The following is a 19,208-nucleotide window of genomic DNA, read 5'->3' on the forward strand; positions in this document are numbered from 1 at the left end:
ACAAACACAAACACACAGATGTGCACAGACGCACACACCAGCATACTGTAACTGCAAATACGCACAAGCTCTGGAACAAATGATAAATTCACTTTTTCCCCCATTAAAATAGTTTCTGGCAGATCACAGATTAAATAAAGTTTTGTTTTCATTGTTTAAAAATACAATAAGTCACAGTTTGCAAGGCTGATTTTTATCGTTGTTATTGAAGTGCTGCACATTTGCCACTAGATGTCTCACTCCGTGCTTATTTTTTAGGCCACACTTGCAGCACACACACACGGTCACATGCAGGGTGCACATGGTGTGTTTAATATGACCAGCCTAGCCACTCTCCACATGTGTTGCAGTCTCCTCTGGGAGGACAGGAAAGCATCTGCCTCCCTCTGTCTGTCTAACACATTTCTGGGAAAATAGCCCAAACCTGCAGCTCAGGAGGAGGGAGAGAAAACACACACACACACAAGCACAGGCACAAATGCACATGCACACCGACACACACACAAACAGTTATACACCTACATGTCTGAACAAAAACAACAATGTTTTGTTCAAGTATATATTTGCACACTAATTTTCATTGTATATTATGGAGAATTAGATTGCACTGAATGAACATAATGCTGCTTATTGCCACATGCTGGAAGTGATGCAATAATGATACTGATAATAGTGATTTCTGTGCTTCTCTAAGGATAAAATAACCATATAAACAAACCATTAGGTGTAATAAGAGAAGACCCTGCTGGCTGCATTAGGTGCTCAGAAGGAGCATCCCCAATAAGAGTCCAGCTCTCTGTTTCACCTGGTTGGTTAGTTTTCTGATTGTGGTGTTTTGTATTTTCATTGTGTTATGCTGTGGGGAATAGGTGCCCTTTGGATCATGGAAGCCTGCATGAAGGCAATGTGTGCTTTAGAACAGACAGTACAGTAAAAAATCATGAGCCAGCTCCAGGTTTATTTCCAGGAAGAAGATTAATGGATGCATGAATAAAATTCTATTGAAGGATTTAAAACAGAGTTCTAACAGCACTGTGCTGTCAATATCAGAGCTGGAAAAAAATCAGTGGGTGAATTGATTGACAGAAAAATAATCAACAACAATTTTGCTAATCAATTAACTGTCATTTATCCACTCAAACTGACTCAGATGTGAAGATCTACTGCTTTTCTCTGTTTGATCGTATGTAAATTGAATATATTTGTGTTGTGGACTGTTGGTCAGACAAAAACAAGCAACCTGAAAATGTCTCAATGGGCTCAGGGAAACTACGATGGATATTTTTCACAATTTTCTGGGAACGTTATGGACTAAACAATTAATAGATTTGTTTCAAAAAGAGTCATCAGATTAACCAATAATGAAGATAATCCTCTGTTGCAATACACCAGATAAACCTCACCTGTGGTCTTCATTTTTACTGCAAATGTTGGACACACGTCTGTCCACAACTTAGATTTTGAACTGCACATTCTGCGGCGCGCGCTGCCACGCATGCACCGTGCACTTTGCCACACCTTGATGCCCCTCGTGTAGCTTGTGTGTGCCGACTAAAACCTTCTGCACATACAACAACAATAAAACCAGGGATCACGGCTAAACTGAGGCGGCTTTATCAGGCAAAGGAACAGGCCTGCAGAAGCGGGGACAGTCTCCTGTATAACCAAGCCAGAAACACACGGACAAAGAAGATTAAAGTAGCAAAGAGGTGCTACACCCAAAAGCTGGAGGACAGATTTTCAGCTAACAACCTTTCATCAGTGTGGAGGAGCAACCACCAACCGGTGGACGACCTGAATACGTTTTACTGCAGGTTTGATAGACGCCAACACCCATCACCAAGGCCGGCTCGGACATCAAACAGCCATTCACACCCTCTGCACCACTCTTACCGCTCCCCACGGAGCCCCCACCAACACTCAGTATTTGTGAACAGGATGTGTGTCACCTCCTGTGTGTCAGGAAGGCGTCAGGCCCAGGTGGAGTGTCCTCCTCCCGTCTGTAAGGCTGTGCCGATCAGCTGACACACATCTTCACACAGATTTTTAACAAATTGCTGGAGCTGTGTGAAGTCACCTCGTGCTTAAATTGCTCCATAATAACTGCGGTACCAAAAAAAAAAAAAAAAAAAATCCTCCATTGAATTAAAAAACTACAGACCTGTCGCCCCGACGTCTGTGGTCATGAAATTCTTTGAGAGACTGGTGTTGAAGAAATCTCAGGCCCCCTGCTGGACCTGCCTTACGGGCAAACAGGTTGGTGGAGGATGCAGTCAACATGGGACTGGAACCACATTCTGCAACACCTATTCAACACGGTCATCCCAGAAATCCTCCACTCAGAACTCACCCAGCTCACTGTGCCAGCCTCCACCTGTCAGTGCACAACAAACTTCCTGACAGACAGGAAGCAGCAGGTGAGGAGGGGGAAAATCACACCCAGCACCTGGACCATCAGCCCAGGAGCCCCCCAGGGATGTGTGCTCTCCCCCCTGGTCTTCTCCCCTGTACGACAATGGCTGCACCTCAGGCGATCTCCTGAAGTTTGCAAGTCACACAATAATTTATCTGTTGAAATGAAATATATCGATAAAGTGATGAAAACTAGGCGTGAATTCCAAATCCACATTTTCAAATCCAGATGAATGGGATGTAAAACAGCAGATAATAAGCCTGCACACACATTATTGAAGAAAGTATATCCCCGTGTTACTAAATTAACAGCCAAAATAATAAAGATATCCTACAGTGAAGAATAGTTCAACCACAACTACCACAGCCTGAATTGTGTAATGATGCAAACTGTCATTGTTATGCATCACTTAAAATTAATAAGCAGCATTTCTAATAACATTAATAATAACCAGCTCTGACTGTGAATTTAACAGCCCTTTATTTTCATTCAGTGGTCATTTTTACAGTTATTTTGATACATTCACAAGCTGACCAGATATGTACTGCAGCATCTATAGCAAAAGTGTAGATGTGACTTTCACAGCTTCTGACCTCTTGTGTAGGATTTGATGGACTGCAGTGCTGCTTGGAGAAGGTGTAATTGTTGAGCTGTGTCTGCTGGAAGAGACTTTATTTCTACCACTCTTTGACTTCCCCAGTAATTTTTCTGTGAAGCCAAACTTAGTTTTGGTGTGGCTCATTTTTTGCCATTTTATATGGAAGACTTCAACAGGGATAAAATGATTAATTGTTGGACTTATTTCGATCATTGTCCCTGATGTTATCAAAGTCCATTAACCTTTATCAAGAGCGAGTCATTCTACAAGACAGGGTTGCACAATGAAATGTAAATTGTAGTCCCTTTATGCTCCAGGAGGAGAATTATTTATCATGGTGGAGTATGGAGGATGAATTGAGGAAAGAGGCTGTTCTGTAGTCGTGCAGTACTCCTGTACTGCTTGCCAGATGGCAGCAGGGTGAACAGACTGTGGCTGGGGTGGGTGCTGTCTTTTAGTATCCTTTGGGCTCTGTGCAGACACCTCATCTCATTTCACTGATATCACTGATGCTCCGTACCAAAGATGTTCTGGGTGATTTTAATCAGATCCCTCCTGTCCTGGGCCGTGAACAAATCCTGTCAGTTAGTGATGTTTCCAGTTAATGTTCCCAGTCAGGATGCTTTCTGTTGCTCCTCTGTAAATGTTGATAAGAACTCTGGAATTTTGCTCTCTAAAGTTTCCTTAGGAAATACAGTCGTTTCTGAGCTCTCCTTACCAGGCCAGAGATGTGAGATGATCATGACAGGTTCCCTGTGATTCCCAGGGAGCTAAAACTGTTCACCTGCTCCACCTCAGCTCCACTGAATCTACTAAAATCTACAAAGAGCTCCTTGGTTTTGTTGATGTTGAGCAGTAAACTGTTCTCTGAGCACCACCCCGCAAGATGGTTGATTTCCTTGTTGGTAATCTGGCCGATGATGGTGGTGTCATCTGTAAACTCCACAACAAAGTTGTCTCCATGTCTGAGGTTGCAGACATGGGCGTACAGCATGAACAAGAGGGGGCTGAGCACACAGCCCCGGGGGCACTCTCACCTCCTGAAAAAAAAAAATCTGACACTGTCGGAAGTGAACAATCTTTGACTTCATTAGAAACTGCATAACTGTTGAACTGAACATCTAAGTCAAAATAATGAATATCTAAATAAATATTTAAATCTGGAACTGAACATCAAACTAAGTGTAAAAAGTAGGTGGAGTGATTTTAATTCTTTGAGCTATTATTTTTCCCTCAAAGTAATTTGAGTTGAGAAGCCTGATATCATAATAGAGGAAACAGCTCCAGAAAGGCTTCTCCACTCGTCATATAGGTTCCCAACCTTGCTGAACACTCGTTCACTCAGTCACTTCTGTAGCTGGTGGAGGCTGCGCAGCTATCAGCCACTGTCGTAGTCAAGTTACGGCGATAACAATATAAAACATCCCACTGCTGCCGATTAGTCACCCAAACTGATTAATCAGTCCTGTAAAGACTGAGTGGAGGGTAGTGGAGATGGCATCCTCTGTGAATCTGGTGGTTCTGGATGCAAACTGGTGTGTTTTTCTTGTTTTCTGCGTCCCTTGTTTTCAGTTTCTGAGTTTTGGCAAGGAGATGTTATGTTGGTCAGACTGTTTTCCATCCATACTTTGATCGATGTAGCTAGCATAATGTTTGCAGAAGAGTGCTGTTCTATATTTTTTTTTTTTGTCATTAGAGCATATTCAGATGGTGTTGTGTTTACAAGGTTCTGGGCTGACCGTGGTGAAGCAGCAGGTGGTCAGTCGGACTGATTGTGTTATTCACACATTTATTTATTTGTTACAAATGTTTGTTGAGTGGCACCTCCTTGATATTTCCCATCATATTCAGTTGATTTCCTATATTTTCTACCAGGAAGGCTTCTGTGAATGTGTTGTGTTGGGAAAAGGTTACCCCTGAACCATTTGACCACGTTGTGCTGTCATGTTGCCTACCTGGAAAAAAAAGAAGTATTTTTTGTGGATCGCTCTGGTGTTGTGAATTCAGTTCTCAAGTTGCTTTTCTAAGTTTGTGTAGAAGGAAGGGAAGGTTAAAAAAAGTGCTTTGTTCTGTTTTCATGTCATTGTTTCCAGCTACATGGGAAAAATGTGTCTTAATTACCAGAATATATGGCATCCTGTGTTGTGCAGCCTGTAAATTAATTGCTGCTCCAAAGTCCTCTGGTATGTACTATGTCACATTTACACAACCTAGTACACCACATCTCCTCTTTTAAGTATACCAAAACAACACAGTGTCTACGATGGTGTAGTCAGAACTATTAGTCCTTGCTTTTTCCAGGCCGATGAACAAACATTTCCTGTACGCAAAAAGCCTATTTATCGTTTTCTCACAACACAATACCATAATGCAGTTTTTCATTGTTCCTGTACTGCATATTTTCTTACACTCAGTTTGTATCATAAAATATTAAAATAAAATGAAATAATTCTGAATGTTTGTATATTATTTTTTAGTGGAAAATTTTTCTGCATCAATATTTGTTTCAGTACCAGTACAACTTTTTCCAATGCAAGTGTTCCACTGACAGTGTTTCCTTTTTAAATGCCATATTTTATTTTTGATGCCAGAATTTACAGCCAGTGTTTTATCCTGACACACGTTTGGGTGCAGGCGTCTGACTGTCCTGTGTGCTCTGGGGTCTGTCCACAGGGATAAGGTGATGGCTGTCCCTGCAAACTGTTCCATGAGGCATGTCCACCAAGTATGAACATGGTGCTGAGTGTTAACAGTTCTGATTTCTTTTGCCTCACCCATATTTGTTCCCAAGGTGTTGAAGCCTTTTTAATCTGTACTGCTCTCCTTTTCCTTTGAAATGCCAGCTGTTTTGGATATCTTGCCAATGCAAGTGTTTTTATTTTAATTTATCATATATATTTTACTGTGATAGGTGTTGCCAAAAAATAGTGCTCCCATAGTATTTGGATAGGCCAGGAAGTTTGATAGCTGCCAACTAAAGGTTAGAGTTCCTATAATTTTCAAACAGATCATACATTTTGATAACTGTGACAGCTCACATGTAGTCTATTGGTCTTTCTGTAAAGCAGCACTAAATATTTGGTCTACAGTTTGTTAATAATACTCTTAGAATGGAACAGAATCTACCGGGTAACTGACTTTCGCCTAAACGTCAGCACGTGAGAAACGTCTCGTCTACGTGGAACCTGATTGGACATGTCCCGTTAACCAATCCGTAACTAGTACTAACCCGTAGTAGCGAACGTTAGCGGTATGATACAGTTAGCTAGCAAATGTAGCACGAAAACATTACGTTGAACGTGCGTTAGTCAGTGTTTTTTATATCAACGCTGAATGAAATGACTGTAAAAAGAATCGCTTGTCGAGATGAAATGAGTGAAAATCATTGCCCAGCTCAGCAGAGTTGATGGAGACCAAAGTTATATTCTTCAGGTGACCGGAAACGACATGCTGCTTTCAACGTCTGCTGAATTTGTAAGTAGCTAGCAAGTTGTTTTGCTAACACATCCGCTTGAAGAGTTTTGTAAGTTAATAATATGTCAATAATATAATAATAATATGTCTGTGTCTACTTGTGTCTACTTGTTTTGGCTTCTGTCACTCCAGGTGATAAACATCAATTAATTGTGGTCTAGGTTTATATGCTAAGTTGTACTGCATCAAACAAATAAATGCTTAACACGGACAAACTGCTAACATTGGCCACAAGTAAACCAAAAAGATCGTGATGGGATGATTTTAAACGGAACACAGGATTATAGTAGTTTAATTGTTTTCATAATTGATTAATATACTGAATGTTTGAGTTGAACTTTGATTAGCCAGCTTAAATCTGAGAAAATAGTGATTCACAATTTCTTAAAGCTCAGGACTGTGTTGTTTAAGAAAAGCTGGAACTAGGTGATTCTTGAAAAATAGTTAATTGATGTAGTAATTGTCCAAATGGTTTCTGACTTATCATTTGACCTCTATTTTATTGTGTCAGTGTGTGTTATGTATTTTTTCATATGTGTTTTCAGCTGAGTTGTGTGTGTCTGTATAAAGGTCTATAGGGGCTGTTATCGCATACCAGTTTAGGCTATAAATACTATGGTCTGTCGCGCTGATCCATTCTATATATGAACTTCACTTTATCAAGATAAACTGTTAGCGAGTGAATAACCCAATAGGGATACGAGTGATATACAAAATGCACTCTCTATAAACTCCTTTTTCATGTCATGTTTACCTTGAAACGATATCACTATCAAATAAAAAAACCTGTTTAACAGCTCAGAGTGATGGCAGTGCATACCATCCCACACAAGCCAAAAGCTCCAGCTGCACAGCCTGAGAAGGTTAGCTGTTGTCATGCAAGGTGATGTGATGTATTAGAGGCTTTCAGTCTTGGTCCTGCCTCTCGCTACAGGCCACCCATTTCCCCATGAATTCTTCCTTCACTCTGTCTGTGGTTGTAAAATCTGCCAGTTTGAGTACAGCTGTGTGTGTTTATGTGTCTGTCAGAGTGTGACTGTGGAGAATAAGCTCCAGAATGTGTGTTATCTATTAATTCCTTCATTAAGCGCTTATCACCAGTTTTAATGCCAATTAAGATGCGCTTTAATGTGACGGCAGGGCGGGCAAGCGACTGTGCACTTCTCACTCCACAGTAACAAGAGGAGTAGACCACGTTCAGAGAGGACCACCCGCTCGCCTTATCAAGCCACTAAGGCGCCATAGGCCTGTTAGTTTTGCCTCTTCAACCCTGCACTGTTTCATATGCTCTTTAAGGCGCCACCTAATATTTAACTCACTGCAAATGTATTGAAGGCCAATTTGATGTTGACGTGCCACTGTAGAGAAGCTTGAAGTAACTCCTGCTTCATTTTTTACCCATATTCAATCCTTTTCGGATCGATTTATCCCATCTCATTTTTGAAAGAAACACATTTGAAAAATAGGTGTACTGAGTCTTGCTTGAACTAGGGGATGAAATCATTGCGAGGGGCAGAATTCACATGCTCTACTGCATGGTGTAGGACATGTAGAGGTCACTGCTTTCTCTGAATGTGGTTGAGCAGTGCTGTGCTGTATTTACTCACAGGAGAGAGGCCACATATAGAAAGATAGAATAATACATGCTCACATAGCCTACATACAGACAGGTGGTCACCTTCTGTGCACCTAACATATAGACAGAACTTTTGCAAATGCAGTCAGGGTCACAGTGAACAGTTTTGTGTGAATTATAATTAAGTAGCATTGACAGAGCTGCAATATGCAGACTAAGCAGATGGCTCATGGACAGTGAGGAGAGGCGGAGGTGTTGTGTGGCAATGGACTACAGGTCTCTTGTTATAGCAGCTGGCTGACAACTGGGATACTGTGTGTCAGCAAGGAGAAAGAAAGAAGAGAGATGGATGTAGAGTGAATGAAAAGGAACAAAGAACTAGAGGAGGGGATTTTTACACTAATGACAAACGGCTCAAACAATTTAGTGATTGTGAAATTTTCACATTAATTTCTGTCGATTGACTAATCAGTTAATTGATTAATCATTTTAGCCCAATCATGGGGGGGGGGGGGTAAACTGGATGAATCATTGGGGAAATATGAAAATAAGACAAGTATTATTTGAAATCTTTTGGTGATGTCAAAATGTTGTCTATACACAGGGAGGCATATAAGAACTTTTTGAAATAAAGTATTCTATAATTGGCAAAATTATCATTAATTTAGTAAATATCTGACCAAAGAATCAGTAAACAAGACTGCAAACCTGACGAGACACTCTCGATACCCAGCCCTGTTTTTACAGTGCAATTACAACATTAGTGTAGCATGCTGATTATTTAAGTCAAAAATATGTTGAATTGACCTTGCCATGAAAATCCTAACAAAAAAAAAAAAACTCCTGTAAGACCTTCCTTTTAACATGGTAACTTCTCATCTCCTCTATCCTCTCGCTGTGTGGTGCTGATGTCTCTTTCCTCCCCTCTATTTTCCTCGCTCTATCCTTCTCAATCCCAGCTTTGATGTATGCATGAGGGAGGATTTCCTGAAGACCAAAGAGGCCATTACCCAGGGGCCATTAGGCCTCTAGTAGAGCATGTCAATGAGTGCTGAGTCTTGCTCTGTTTTCACATGCAGCCACTTTTCTACGTGGGTACGGTGGGTGGGAATTCTCTGGGGGTGATAAAATGTCGCCTTAAAGTATATATTTCTATCATAAATATCTGTGTTTTATCAGAATAGCTCTGTGTGCCCCACTGTAGCATTTGATATAGTGGTTGTTTTCCTACTGTTGCACGTGAGGAGGTTGGGTCATTAATTGGTGCTGTTGTTCTTTCATGCAGACTAAGAGCGAGGGGAGTGAGTCATCATCATCAGGATGAAACGCTCTGACATTTGAGCATGAAAGTCCCAGAGTGCCTTGCGGCCCAACATCGCTGGGTATGTTTGTATTTTACAGTAAAGGAGGTATGCAGAGCGCTGCAGTCTGAATGAGATTTTTTTTTTTTTTTTTTTTGCGTTGATATTAGCCAAGCGTTGAGGTCATGCAGGTAACAACCACATTACAGAGCAAAGCAAGTAATGAGGGATGCGGGATATACAAATATTTATGTAAACATGGAGGTCTGTGTGTTATTCAGATGGGATCTTTCTGTTGTGGTGAGTAGATGAAACTAAATGGGATGATATGCTGTGAGGTGAACAGGGAGTAAGCTGAAAGGGACACAGAGGGAAGATAACCTTGATTGCTGGAATCACTCTGCCGATCTCTTCAGTATATCCCCGTAGAGGACAAGGACACACCGACTCTGCTGTGGTTTAAAGAAAAAAAAAAAAAAAAAAGCCCTCAAAGAAAGTGTGTGGCAAATGAGTGACAGTATATCATGCTCCTGTTTTTACAGAGAGCACTTGAGAGGATCATTGAAGTTTGCTGAGAGCGTCGGGACTCTCTCTCAAGGGCAGCTGGCTCTATCATCTGTGGTGAATGCGACGCGCAGTCCTTCTCTAATCAGAAATATAAAATCTTAGCATTCAGCATGCTGACTAGACTAGGTTTTACAGAGTATGAAGCCTCACTTTTCTGTCCAGCGCAGCAGAACATCAGCATACAGGCCACAGAGAGAGAGACAGAGGAGGAGGTTAGGGAGGGAGAGAAAGATGGATAAGGTAGAGGAAAAAAAAAGATAAGAGGCCTGTTTGTGTGTGTGGATGTGTGAATGTGTGGGCTGCGCCTTTACTGGTGACTTCCCTGAGGCCTGGAGACAGGGGAAACAAGGAGTGATTAATTTTACTCCAACCTACTTGGCCTTCGTCTGGGGGAGCGTTCCCCAGAAAGTCCGATACGAAACAACCAGGCCTGTCTCCTTCCGCTCAACTCCCTGGATCAATAACAGATTGGCGGGTCAATCTCTTCAGGAGAAACTGCACGGCCAATGAGAGGAGGCCCTGAGCAGCTGAGACCCGCCTCGTGTCTGCCTTCCTCACCATTTGGTGGATCAGCAGAGCTTGAGGTCATTGATCTGTGTGTTTTCATTGAGCGGATCCCTTAGTCGGCCTGATCGATCAGCTCTAATAAAGAGTGGATTCTCTATATGCGTCGCAGCATGTTCAATGAGATCCAAGGCCCCAGGGTGGCAATCACCTCTTTTATCTGTCATTCTTCCACCCACAACCACCACCACTGAGCACATATTCAGGCAGATGAAATTTAATTTGCATTTAAGGTATCGGGGTGATGAAGTCGAGTGTGACAAAGCCATACATCAGAAATTATTGCCTAAATTGGTTGCTAATCCCACCAACCGCACAATACCTGGAGGCATCTTATCCATCCAGAGACATCTCTACCCCCTGATGTTTTGTTTGCACAGATAAAACCCTTCTCCACTCTGGACAGCTCTTTCCGTGAGAGAAAACTACATTTTTGTGCATTAACTCAAAAAATGAATTTACATTTTTTTTCCTCCAGGCACCACGAGACAGGTAAATTGAGATAAGTTTGCTAATGTATGTTTGAATGGAGGGAGAAAACAAGGGGTGCCTGTGAGTCAGCAGAAATGTTCAGTGTGAGTCAGCCAACCTACATCACTCTACCAGTATCTGTTTGTTGTTATCATTAATGTCATGATGGCAAGTGCGGTACAGTAAATTAATGTGCAAGAGTGGCCATCAATTAAGGTTATTTTTCCCTGCAAAGGAAATAATAATAAATCAACACGACTGTCCTGCTTCTCTGCCACAGATTTGTTTGGAGGGGTGGATCAGAGGGAGTCGCTTGCTCAATATGTCTCAGAAATTAGTAGCTCCGGGGAATAAAAGCAGATATTCTTTCCACTTCCTCTGGAACAAGCCTAGATATTTGTTCTGACTGAATGATCTGTGACATCTATGCACATGAGTGGGGGACCGTTGTTGTAGCTCTTCATCCCTGCCATCAGGTGGGTTTTTCCCCTCCTGCTGAGGTCTTTACCCCGCAGTGTGTCCTCTCTACCAAAACAGCCCGTCTTCCCTGTCAGTGAAGAGACATAAAAGCTGCGTCGCAACCCTGCCGGCTGCCGTGTGGCTTTCTCTAGCAGAGCACCTGCATGTCCCCTGCTGACTGGCTGAGCCAAGGACAACGCTGCCACAAGACCGGCTGTCTCTCCCCGTGGCAAGCAAATAAACTGAGGAGATCTAAAAGCAGCTGAGATTACTGAGCATCCTGTACCTGGGCTTTAACTGGGAAACAGCTGGAAAAAACCTAAAGCATTGCACACCTTTACCCCTAGTCTGCGTTTTGGAAAGGACTACGTTGCCTTTCCCTAATAATGGGGACAGAAACACACCTGGGACACCTTAGGTACAGAGCTATACATCTTTATTGTTTGTTCTCCATCACATGGGCAAAATGTGAAAAATGTGTTTAGGTGCAAATGTGGTGCGCCCACTGTGTCCTCCAGTTGAAATAGAAAGATCAGAAAACAAACAGCAGTGCAGGAAGAAGACAGGTAGAGGTGCACACGCATATGCGCACAGCCCAACACACACACACACACACACACACACACACACACACACACACACACACACACACACACACACACACACACACCTGATATAGAGAGATATTCACATCTCCAGGGGGTAACTTCATGCTGAATTAGATCTACTCTGAGGTTTCAGTGCACCCCTCCTCCTTGTTTACCAGTAAAATGAACAGTATCTGACTTATGTCCAGAGGAAAACTTGCTCCTCTAAAATATACCTTATTAACAAGCTTATGATTATGCAGAGGCTCCCAGTTATGAGAAACAAGGAGACATGCCCTTCCCCTTCTGTAAAGTTACAGTTTAAACATTTAAAGCCGCCCTGGTCTAAATAGCCAGTGACTGCGTGAAACAATAGCCAGATACAGTATTTCCAACATGAGGTTATTAATTCTCCTTGCATTCATTTAAATGTTCATCCACTGGACCAGATGCGCTAATAAGTAGAACAAATGTAGTCGGAGAGCAGCCCCAAGGTGATTGCTGAATGTTTACACTCCAGTTAATACAATCCGCCCCTCTAGAGTCATGTCGCTAATTACCAAAATAAAGCCTTGATTTCTGCTTATAATCCCGAGTTTGAGGAGGACACAGTGCATAGAGAGTGGACATGAGGAGGAAGAGGAGGTGGCCTGATGCGCGCCCCCGTCTGTCGCCCAGGAATAGGCGATTTCAACAGAGGACGGACCGCTTGTGCCAGCGGCTAAGTCAAGTGCCACAGATAGACTGAATAAATGCAGGAAGTCGGGCGATTGGACCTTCAAAATAAAAATTATTCACGCAATGAAAGCCCTCTAACGAATACTCCAATGTTGTGCCGAGCCCGTGCGCTCAAATGAAGGTATTTTACAACAGCAGCCACTTTCCAAATCGCCTTGCATTTATATTCTCTGAAAATAAGAGCACTACCTGTGATCACCCTAGGCTACTACCATGAGCAAGCACTGCGTTCCTATTAAGGCTTTTAAACTGGAAATGCAACAGTTAAATCTGATATCGGGCAAATGTGTCGCTGCACTCTTCTGCCATGATAATGTCGTATTGGCCTAAAAAAAACAGAAATTGTTTTATTTTGAAAGCCGGGGTGGGAATACCACCTTGTTGTCGTGGCTAGCTTGACTCTGTATGGTCGTTACATTGGAGAGAGTGGGAGAGAAAAGGAGCAAATGTGCGCGGCGGCGGACAGGGAGGGGGGACAGCGAGTGCGCAAATAGGCAGCCAGGCACATCAGCAGCAGCGGCAGAGCATCTTCCTGATCCTGATCTCCCGTGTCTTCAGCTGCCAATCCTCTGTGCGTCTCTGATTGAGATTTCACTGCCGGCTGAAGTGTCCAGAAGCCTCCGCCAACCATCACCTCCCACAACACACTTTCTCTGGAGCTCGGTTATTCTTAGCTCAGCTGCGAGAGACTGTCCTTCCGGTCCTTCTCTTATTTATCCCAGTTTCTTGAATATTTAATGGAAAATGGCGATCTGCGCGCAGTCGTACGGTGTTTTCTGCCTCCTCACAATCCAAACTGTACTTATCATATGCGTCTCCACGCCGACAGACGGGACCCACCTCTTCCCCCAGCACTACACGTAAGTACCCTGCACCGTTTGGGGGCTAAACCGGGGTGCGGAGCGCGGAACTAGGACAGGTGGCCCCGACAAGCCCGCACATGCTGCGCCGTTTACCTTGGTGCGCTGCTGTCCCTGATGTTCACACACAGACGCAGTTTCCGTCTCTGATGCTGCGTTATGAGCTTCGCTCGCAAAAGCCTGTATTGTTGTTTTCGGTGTTGGGGGCAGTGGCATTTAATACCCAAAGCCTTATTCAATTTGTCATAGTCAACATGCAAAGAGGCTACGGGGAGCGTGCACAGGTGCCAGTGGCGAGCCAAGCAGAAATGTATTAGAACATCCACAGAGATGAAAATAAAATGATAGTAGTCGATGTGTTGTTTTGCTGTCACTGCATGGGGGGAAGAATATCCCATTTACGCATGATGGATACGCTGAACCACAGCGAGGCCAGTCTTTAAAGTCCTCCACTGGATACTCAACACGCACCGTGAAAATCATCATCTCATCCCGCTGCGGGGCACACTGACGGTTGTAACTGGATGGTTTTGATTCAGAGACAAAACCAATTAGATCATATCTCAGAGACACGTTTTCAAAGCTTCAGGTGAAGTCCCCGCATCTCTCACCTCAACTCCAAAACTATTTGCTTTAGACTCTGTTCGGGGAGGAACAGCCCAGTGGCCTTCAGATTCATATCTGATCATTTTTGCAGTCATCAGAGATATTTATAGTAGAATTTAAGACTCGCCTACGGCCAGTATCAGGGTTGCTTTATCTAAGTGACCGCAGGTGGAGAAAGTAAGCGAGCATGCAGCTGTGTGGAAACTATGTCTGGACTTTTTCAGCGTACACCTGTTGGGAAATTGATTTGCAGCAACATTTGAAATCAGTTTCTTCTAAGATGCGAGCACTGCAGCAGTTTCACCTTGAATGACACGCGGAGGCAGACTGAAACACGTGTCCGCATGCAGACGCTATTCAAAACGAGACTGACAATAATTAGTGAGAAATACTTTTTTTTTTTTTTTTTTTTTGCTGGAAAGTGATCGTTCCTCCGCTCGACATTTCCACACTGTGCAACAGTTACCCGCTCCTGAGTGCGTGATGACGCGCTGATGTGTAGCCTGTAGTGATGATTAAAATGACGAGAATCTAAAAGCTCCCTGATGCATCCATCCGATGATCGCTTTGAAATCTGGAGGGCTTTGTTGTTCCCGGTGGCCAAGGTGACTTTGAAAGGAAAATCACTCGTATTACTGATTGACGCAAAACTACAATTAGCTGCGTCGTTGATTTGATGGCTTTAGAGCACCATGAAGAAAAGCCATGTGGAAAATGTTGCTTCATGTGGACGTTAAATTTTTTACTGCATTTGAATTTCTCCTGTAGATATTGTTATAAACTTGCAGCATCATCTCCTCCACTTTTCCCTCCGAATACACCTCATGTTGTTTCAAAAGTACTCTGATTATTTCGTTAATTATGCTGGATTACAGTTACTATTTTTAGGCAGTGTTAATCTCATTACTTCTTATTGTTAAAGTGCGCCAGCTCCTTATTTAAGCAGATAAAAATAAGATTAATAGTCTGGCAATGTAGTCTATATTCAGACATCTCTTGGGTTTTAAAAACTGGGTTTTGTGTCACCCTCATCACTGTGCTATTTGGCAGAATTTGACAGATACCTAATTGGGGAGACGCTGTGGCTGTTTATCAGGTGTATAGGCCTGACACACACACATGCACACACACATACACCGGGTGGAGCTTGTGTGTGTTGGAGGTCTAGCTGAAGAGATGTGTCCGTAAGAAAGGGCATAATGTCCTCTTGTTTACAGCAATATTTGACAGGGAAAAGTCATTTTTCTACAGCTTGACACTTAGAAGGCTGGTCTAATTTCTATGTGGTTGCTGTATTTCAGTGTTGTTTGTGCGTATTGTACTCTGTGTGTGCATGTGTGTGTGCAGGTAGAGGAAGAAGGTGAAATTATTTCCACATTTCTAAATTATGTGGAGGAAACCTATTTCGACAAACGCTCTCTGAATGGACAGATGCACAATCTCCTCTAGGAATGTAAAATATCGTCACTTACCTCGGCCGGAATGAAACTCAGAGCAATCTCCCTCAAATTTTGTTGTTTCCACACGTACGAAAATAGCCCACCTTTTGCCCTCAAAGATATTTCAGCGTCGCACTTGGAGGGACGAGATCCATTGCAGCAGAATGAACGCGGTGACGGTGTGTGGCTGACACGCAGGTCGTCCATCCAAACTCATTTCATCACATTTTCTGCTTTTCCACAACCTAACATAAATCATAATACATGGGGGAAAAGCCATCAACAACGCAGGTGCCAAATAGCAAGTTTTAATACTACACAAGACTACAAAGAGCATCAGACAGCTTTGTGGTCCACAATGACAACTTCTGTGTTTTTATGAGAGATCACAGCTTTCTCAACACAGAAGGACTGAACACTGCGCCTCAGTAGTACATATAATTTACCCAACATGCATCGTCTGATATCTCTTTGTTGTTACTGAATGGAGAGCTGTGCATATTTGGGACTGTAAAATATTTCTCCTTTGATCTACTATTAGTCCAACATGAATCTGGAGCCATCGTGTAGCATTTCATCGAAGTGCATCGTGCCTTTAGATGACGTCAGGTCAGCTTCATGTGATCTTGCCTGAGGCAGGTCACTCGTGTTAAAGCTCCATGGTTGACTTTTGCTGCCCGTCACTGCATCATGGATGTCAGTCTGCACATTTCAGTGTGTCATTGATTAATACTTGACGTGTCCAATGTAATGAAATAGATTTAGAAACTGAAAGTGCCAGAAGGGAGGAGAGACGAGGCTAATGTGCACAGGTGCATCTGTAGAGCTTCTTGATGGTATTTAAGAAATCGTGCTGTAGCAGTTTTTGTGAACTCTGTGAAAAAACATATCTCCATATGAGGATTGTGTCACTATTATGCCATTGAACTATTGCCATATTATCCATCCGAGTGAACCATGTGATAGACAAAATCATTCATCCCTAGTTTAGATGAAATATTGCATGAAATTACCAAGAGAAATGCCAAAATTATCATAATCTGTATCAAATCTTGATTGGATGTTGATTGGATCAACATTGTGATGCTTGACCTCACTAAGACCGCCCAGCTTTATGGTGTGTGTGTCTTATATATATATATAGTAAGACATAACGTAGGACCCTCTCAGTGCATGTCATTCTGTCAACGCTGTGTGTATGTGTGTGTGTACAATGTAGACTAATGAAGTTGCGTAAGAAGTCTGCCTGGCTTGGGGCAGAGGTATTGTCCCTCACTGTTAGTATCACTGCATCCTGCTCGGCTCTGCTCTCACTGTAAGCTTGTTTTCATTTCATATCGAGGTGACCTTTTCATAGTCAGCGGCCTCTCCCCAGCGGTCCCGCTCTGCACAGTCCTTTTGGAGGCCCTCTTGCTTCCTCTTAATCTTGTCCCTGCGAACGCAGTGCGCACGCTCGCCTTGGCTCCGCTGTTGCTCTCCCGAAGAGGCCCACTCTCGGCGATTATGGCGAACGTCGGCGCTGCCTGGCAGATTTTGTGCAGTTTAATAAATCTGTCTTCCCTCTTGTCTCCTGAGCAAATCTGACATTTAAAGATGACATTTGTTTCTGTCATCATATTAAAAGACAAACGACTCTGTTGTGTTGTGCTGTTGATGCTAGTGATTAGCTATCTGCAGGCTGCTGAAAGGAAAAGGTTGGCCTCCAAAACCACATGACAGAATTTATTCATCTGATTGCTGAAAGAGTTCTTTAGTGAGGATTTCTTGTTGGCCATGCGTGTGGATTGTTCAGTGTGTATCCAGGTTGGCAGGTTAGCCCCTGCTGCTGCTTTAAAATGATCTAGTGAAAATCTTGATCCATTAAGTCATTTGTTGCTTGCTGGGAGATATACAGTGATGAGCTCGAGCCGTTTGATCTCTTAATTCCAAACTTGGCTCCGTCTAACCGGAGATCAGCTCCTGCTTAGGGTGCATTTCTGTCAGACCTGAGCAGTTTTATTGCAGAGCCGCTGATCCCAGCCGAGCCAAGACGGGCACGTTCACCGCCAGTCTTGCCAGGGCCGACCAGATATTTGCAAAGATGTGATCAGGGGGGAGAAGGTGCTGATGCCTAACCCAGACTAACATTAGGAGAGGGAAGACAGAGATACTTCCAGACATGGATCTGGATAGGGGGACAGTTGGCAGGTTGACAACAGCAACAAACAGAAACACACTCACATGCAGCGGCAGAGAAACAAACGCTCGTGTGATGATATACTCAGGTGATATTATCAAGTGATGCAGACTGAAGATGTCTGATTTTACTTTCCAGAATGATTCACTGGGCTGGACGCATTGAGAAGGAGCTGGAAAAGGTCCTGCAGCACGTCACCGGAACTCAGCAGATGAGATCGGTAAGTCGACGTCACGCTCAAACGTGACGCGCCACATTTTCCTGCATTTTTAATCAGTACAATTTCACTGGGCGAGGTTGGGCAATGTAAGCTGTCACGCTTGTGTGTGTGTGTGTGTATGAGCACTGCAGAAGTGTTGATATTTTAGTTGTCATTAATTAATGGATTTTTAAATGCACAGTCTTCCAGTGGAAATCAAGTTTGAAAAAAATAAATAAATATTATTTCCTTGAGTGAAATCTCACTCCTGATACTTCTGAACTTTGTGAAATCTGTGTTTTAAAGTGAAGATACCCTGGAAAAAAAGTGAAAGGCCCTAAGCAATGTAACATTGTTTTAAGGAGTATAAGATTTTAAAGTCATAACACCAAATGACGTGTTGAGACGAACACATTTGGCAGAATATAGCGTAGGCTGCTTGTGTCTGCATCCTTGTATGAGGCCGTGGGTAACACGTGTCTGTCTTGTGGTAGAACAGATGGTTGAGCAGAGTGTGATTGACACCGTTTCATTGTATTTCTGCCATGTGCGCATGTTCACCGTGCTTCCAGGGTTTGTAATGCACCCTGAGATAAATGCTTCATCATTGCTGTATGGGTGAGTGTGATTCATCCAGCCGGTACGCTGCCTGTGGCAGCTTTAATGCTAGCAGGAACAGTGGTTAGTGTGATGGCTGTTGGTATGGTGGCGACATTGATGGATCCCAGAGAGGAGGAAGTGAGTTGACGGGAATCGTGCTGGTTTAAAGGTTAATGACCATTAGTGAATATCAGGCAGACGCTCAGACTGCGTGATAGAGATGGGTTGATTTTAAGCACATCCAGTGTAAACAAACCTAAACTGAGACTGTTCATCCATCCAAATATCTGCCTTTTGCAGTTTGTGCAAGTATTTTTTTTCAGTATTCCCACTGAGCATTGAGCGCTGAGATTTCCAAACAGCAGTCGACTTCTAAAATTATGTTACGTACGGTTTAAAGGTGAAAGCATGTTGTTGCTGTCTGAGAAACAAATCTGTATCCCCAAAATGTCGTTATTTCACAAACTGTGAAAAACTTGCTTGCTTTAAGTTGGTGGCAGTGAGTTTTTGAGGTAACCCAAAGAATTTCTGAAAGGGGTTTAAGAGCCAAAGAGGAAAGAGAATTTTCATCCTTCAACTT

The 19,208-nt window shown here is 43.0% G+C and overlaps 1 protein-coding gene across 4 annotated transcripts in view; it reads left to right on the forward strand.

The window, feature by feature from the left end:
- The first annotated feature begins 13,145 nt into the window (after positions 1–13,145).
- cacna2d2a (calcium channel, voltage-dependent, alpha 2/delta subunit 2a) overlaps positions 13,146–19,208 on the forward strand; it is a 138,103-nt gene continuing 132,040 nt past the window's right edge. For all 4 annotated transcript variants that reach the window (XM_070959102.1, XM_070959103.1, XM_070959104.1 and 1 more), the window contains exons 1-2: positions 13,146–13,608; positions 17,968–18,049. In XM_070959102.1, coding sequence (XP_070815203.1) covers positions 13,493–13,608; positions 17,968–18,049 — 198 coding nt within the window. In that variant the 5' untranslated portion in view covers positions 13,146–13,492. The remainder of the gene's footprint in view (positions 13,609–17,967; positions 18,050–19,208) is intronic.

This window comes from Chaetodon trifascialis, chromosome 3 (genome assembly GCF_039877785.1).
Source record: "Chaetodon trifascialis isolate fChaTrf1 chromosome 3, fChaTrf1.hap1, whole genome shotgun sequence".
NCBI lineage: Eukaryota > Metazoa > Chordata > Actinopteri > Chaetodontiformes > Chaetodontidae > Chaetodon > Chaetodon trifascialis.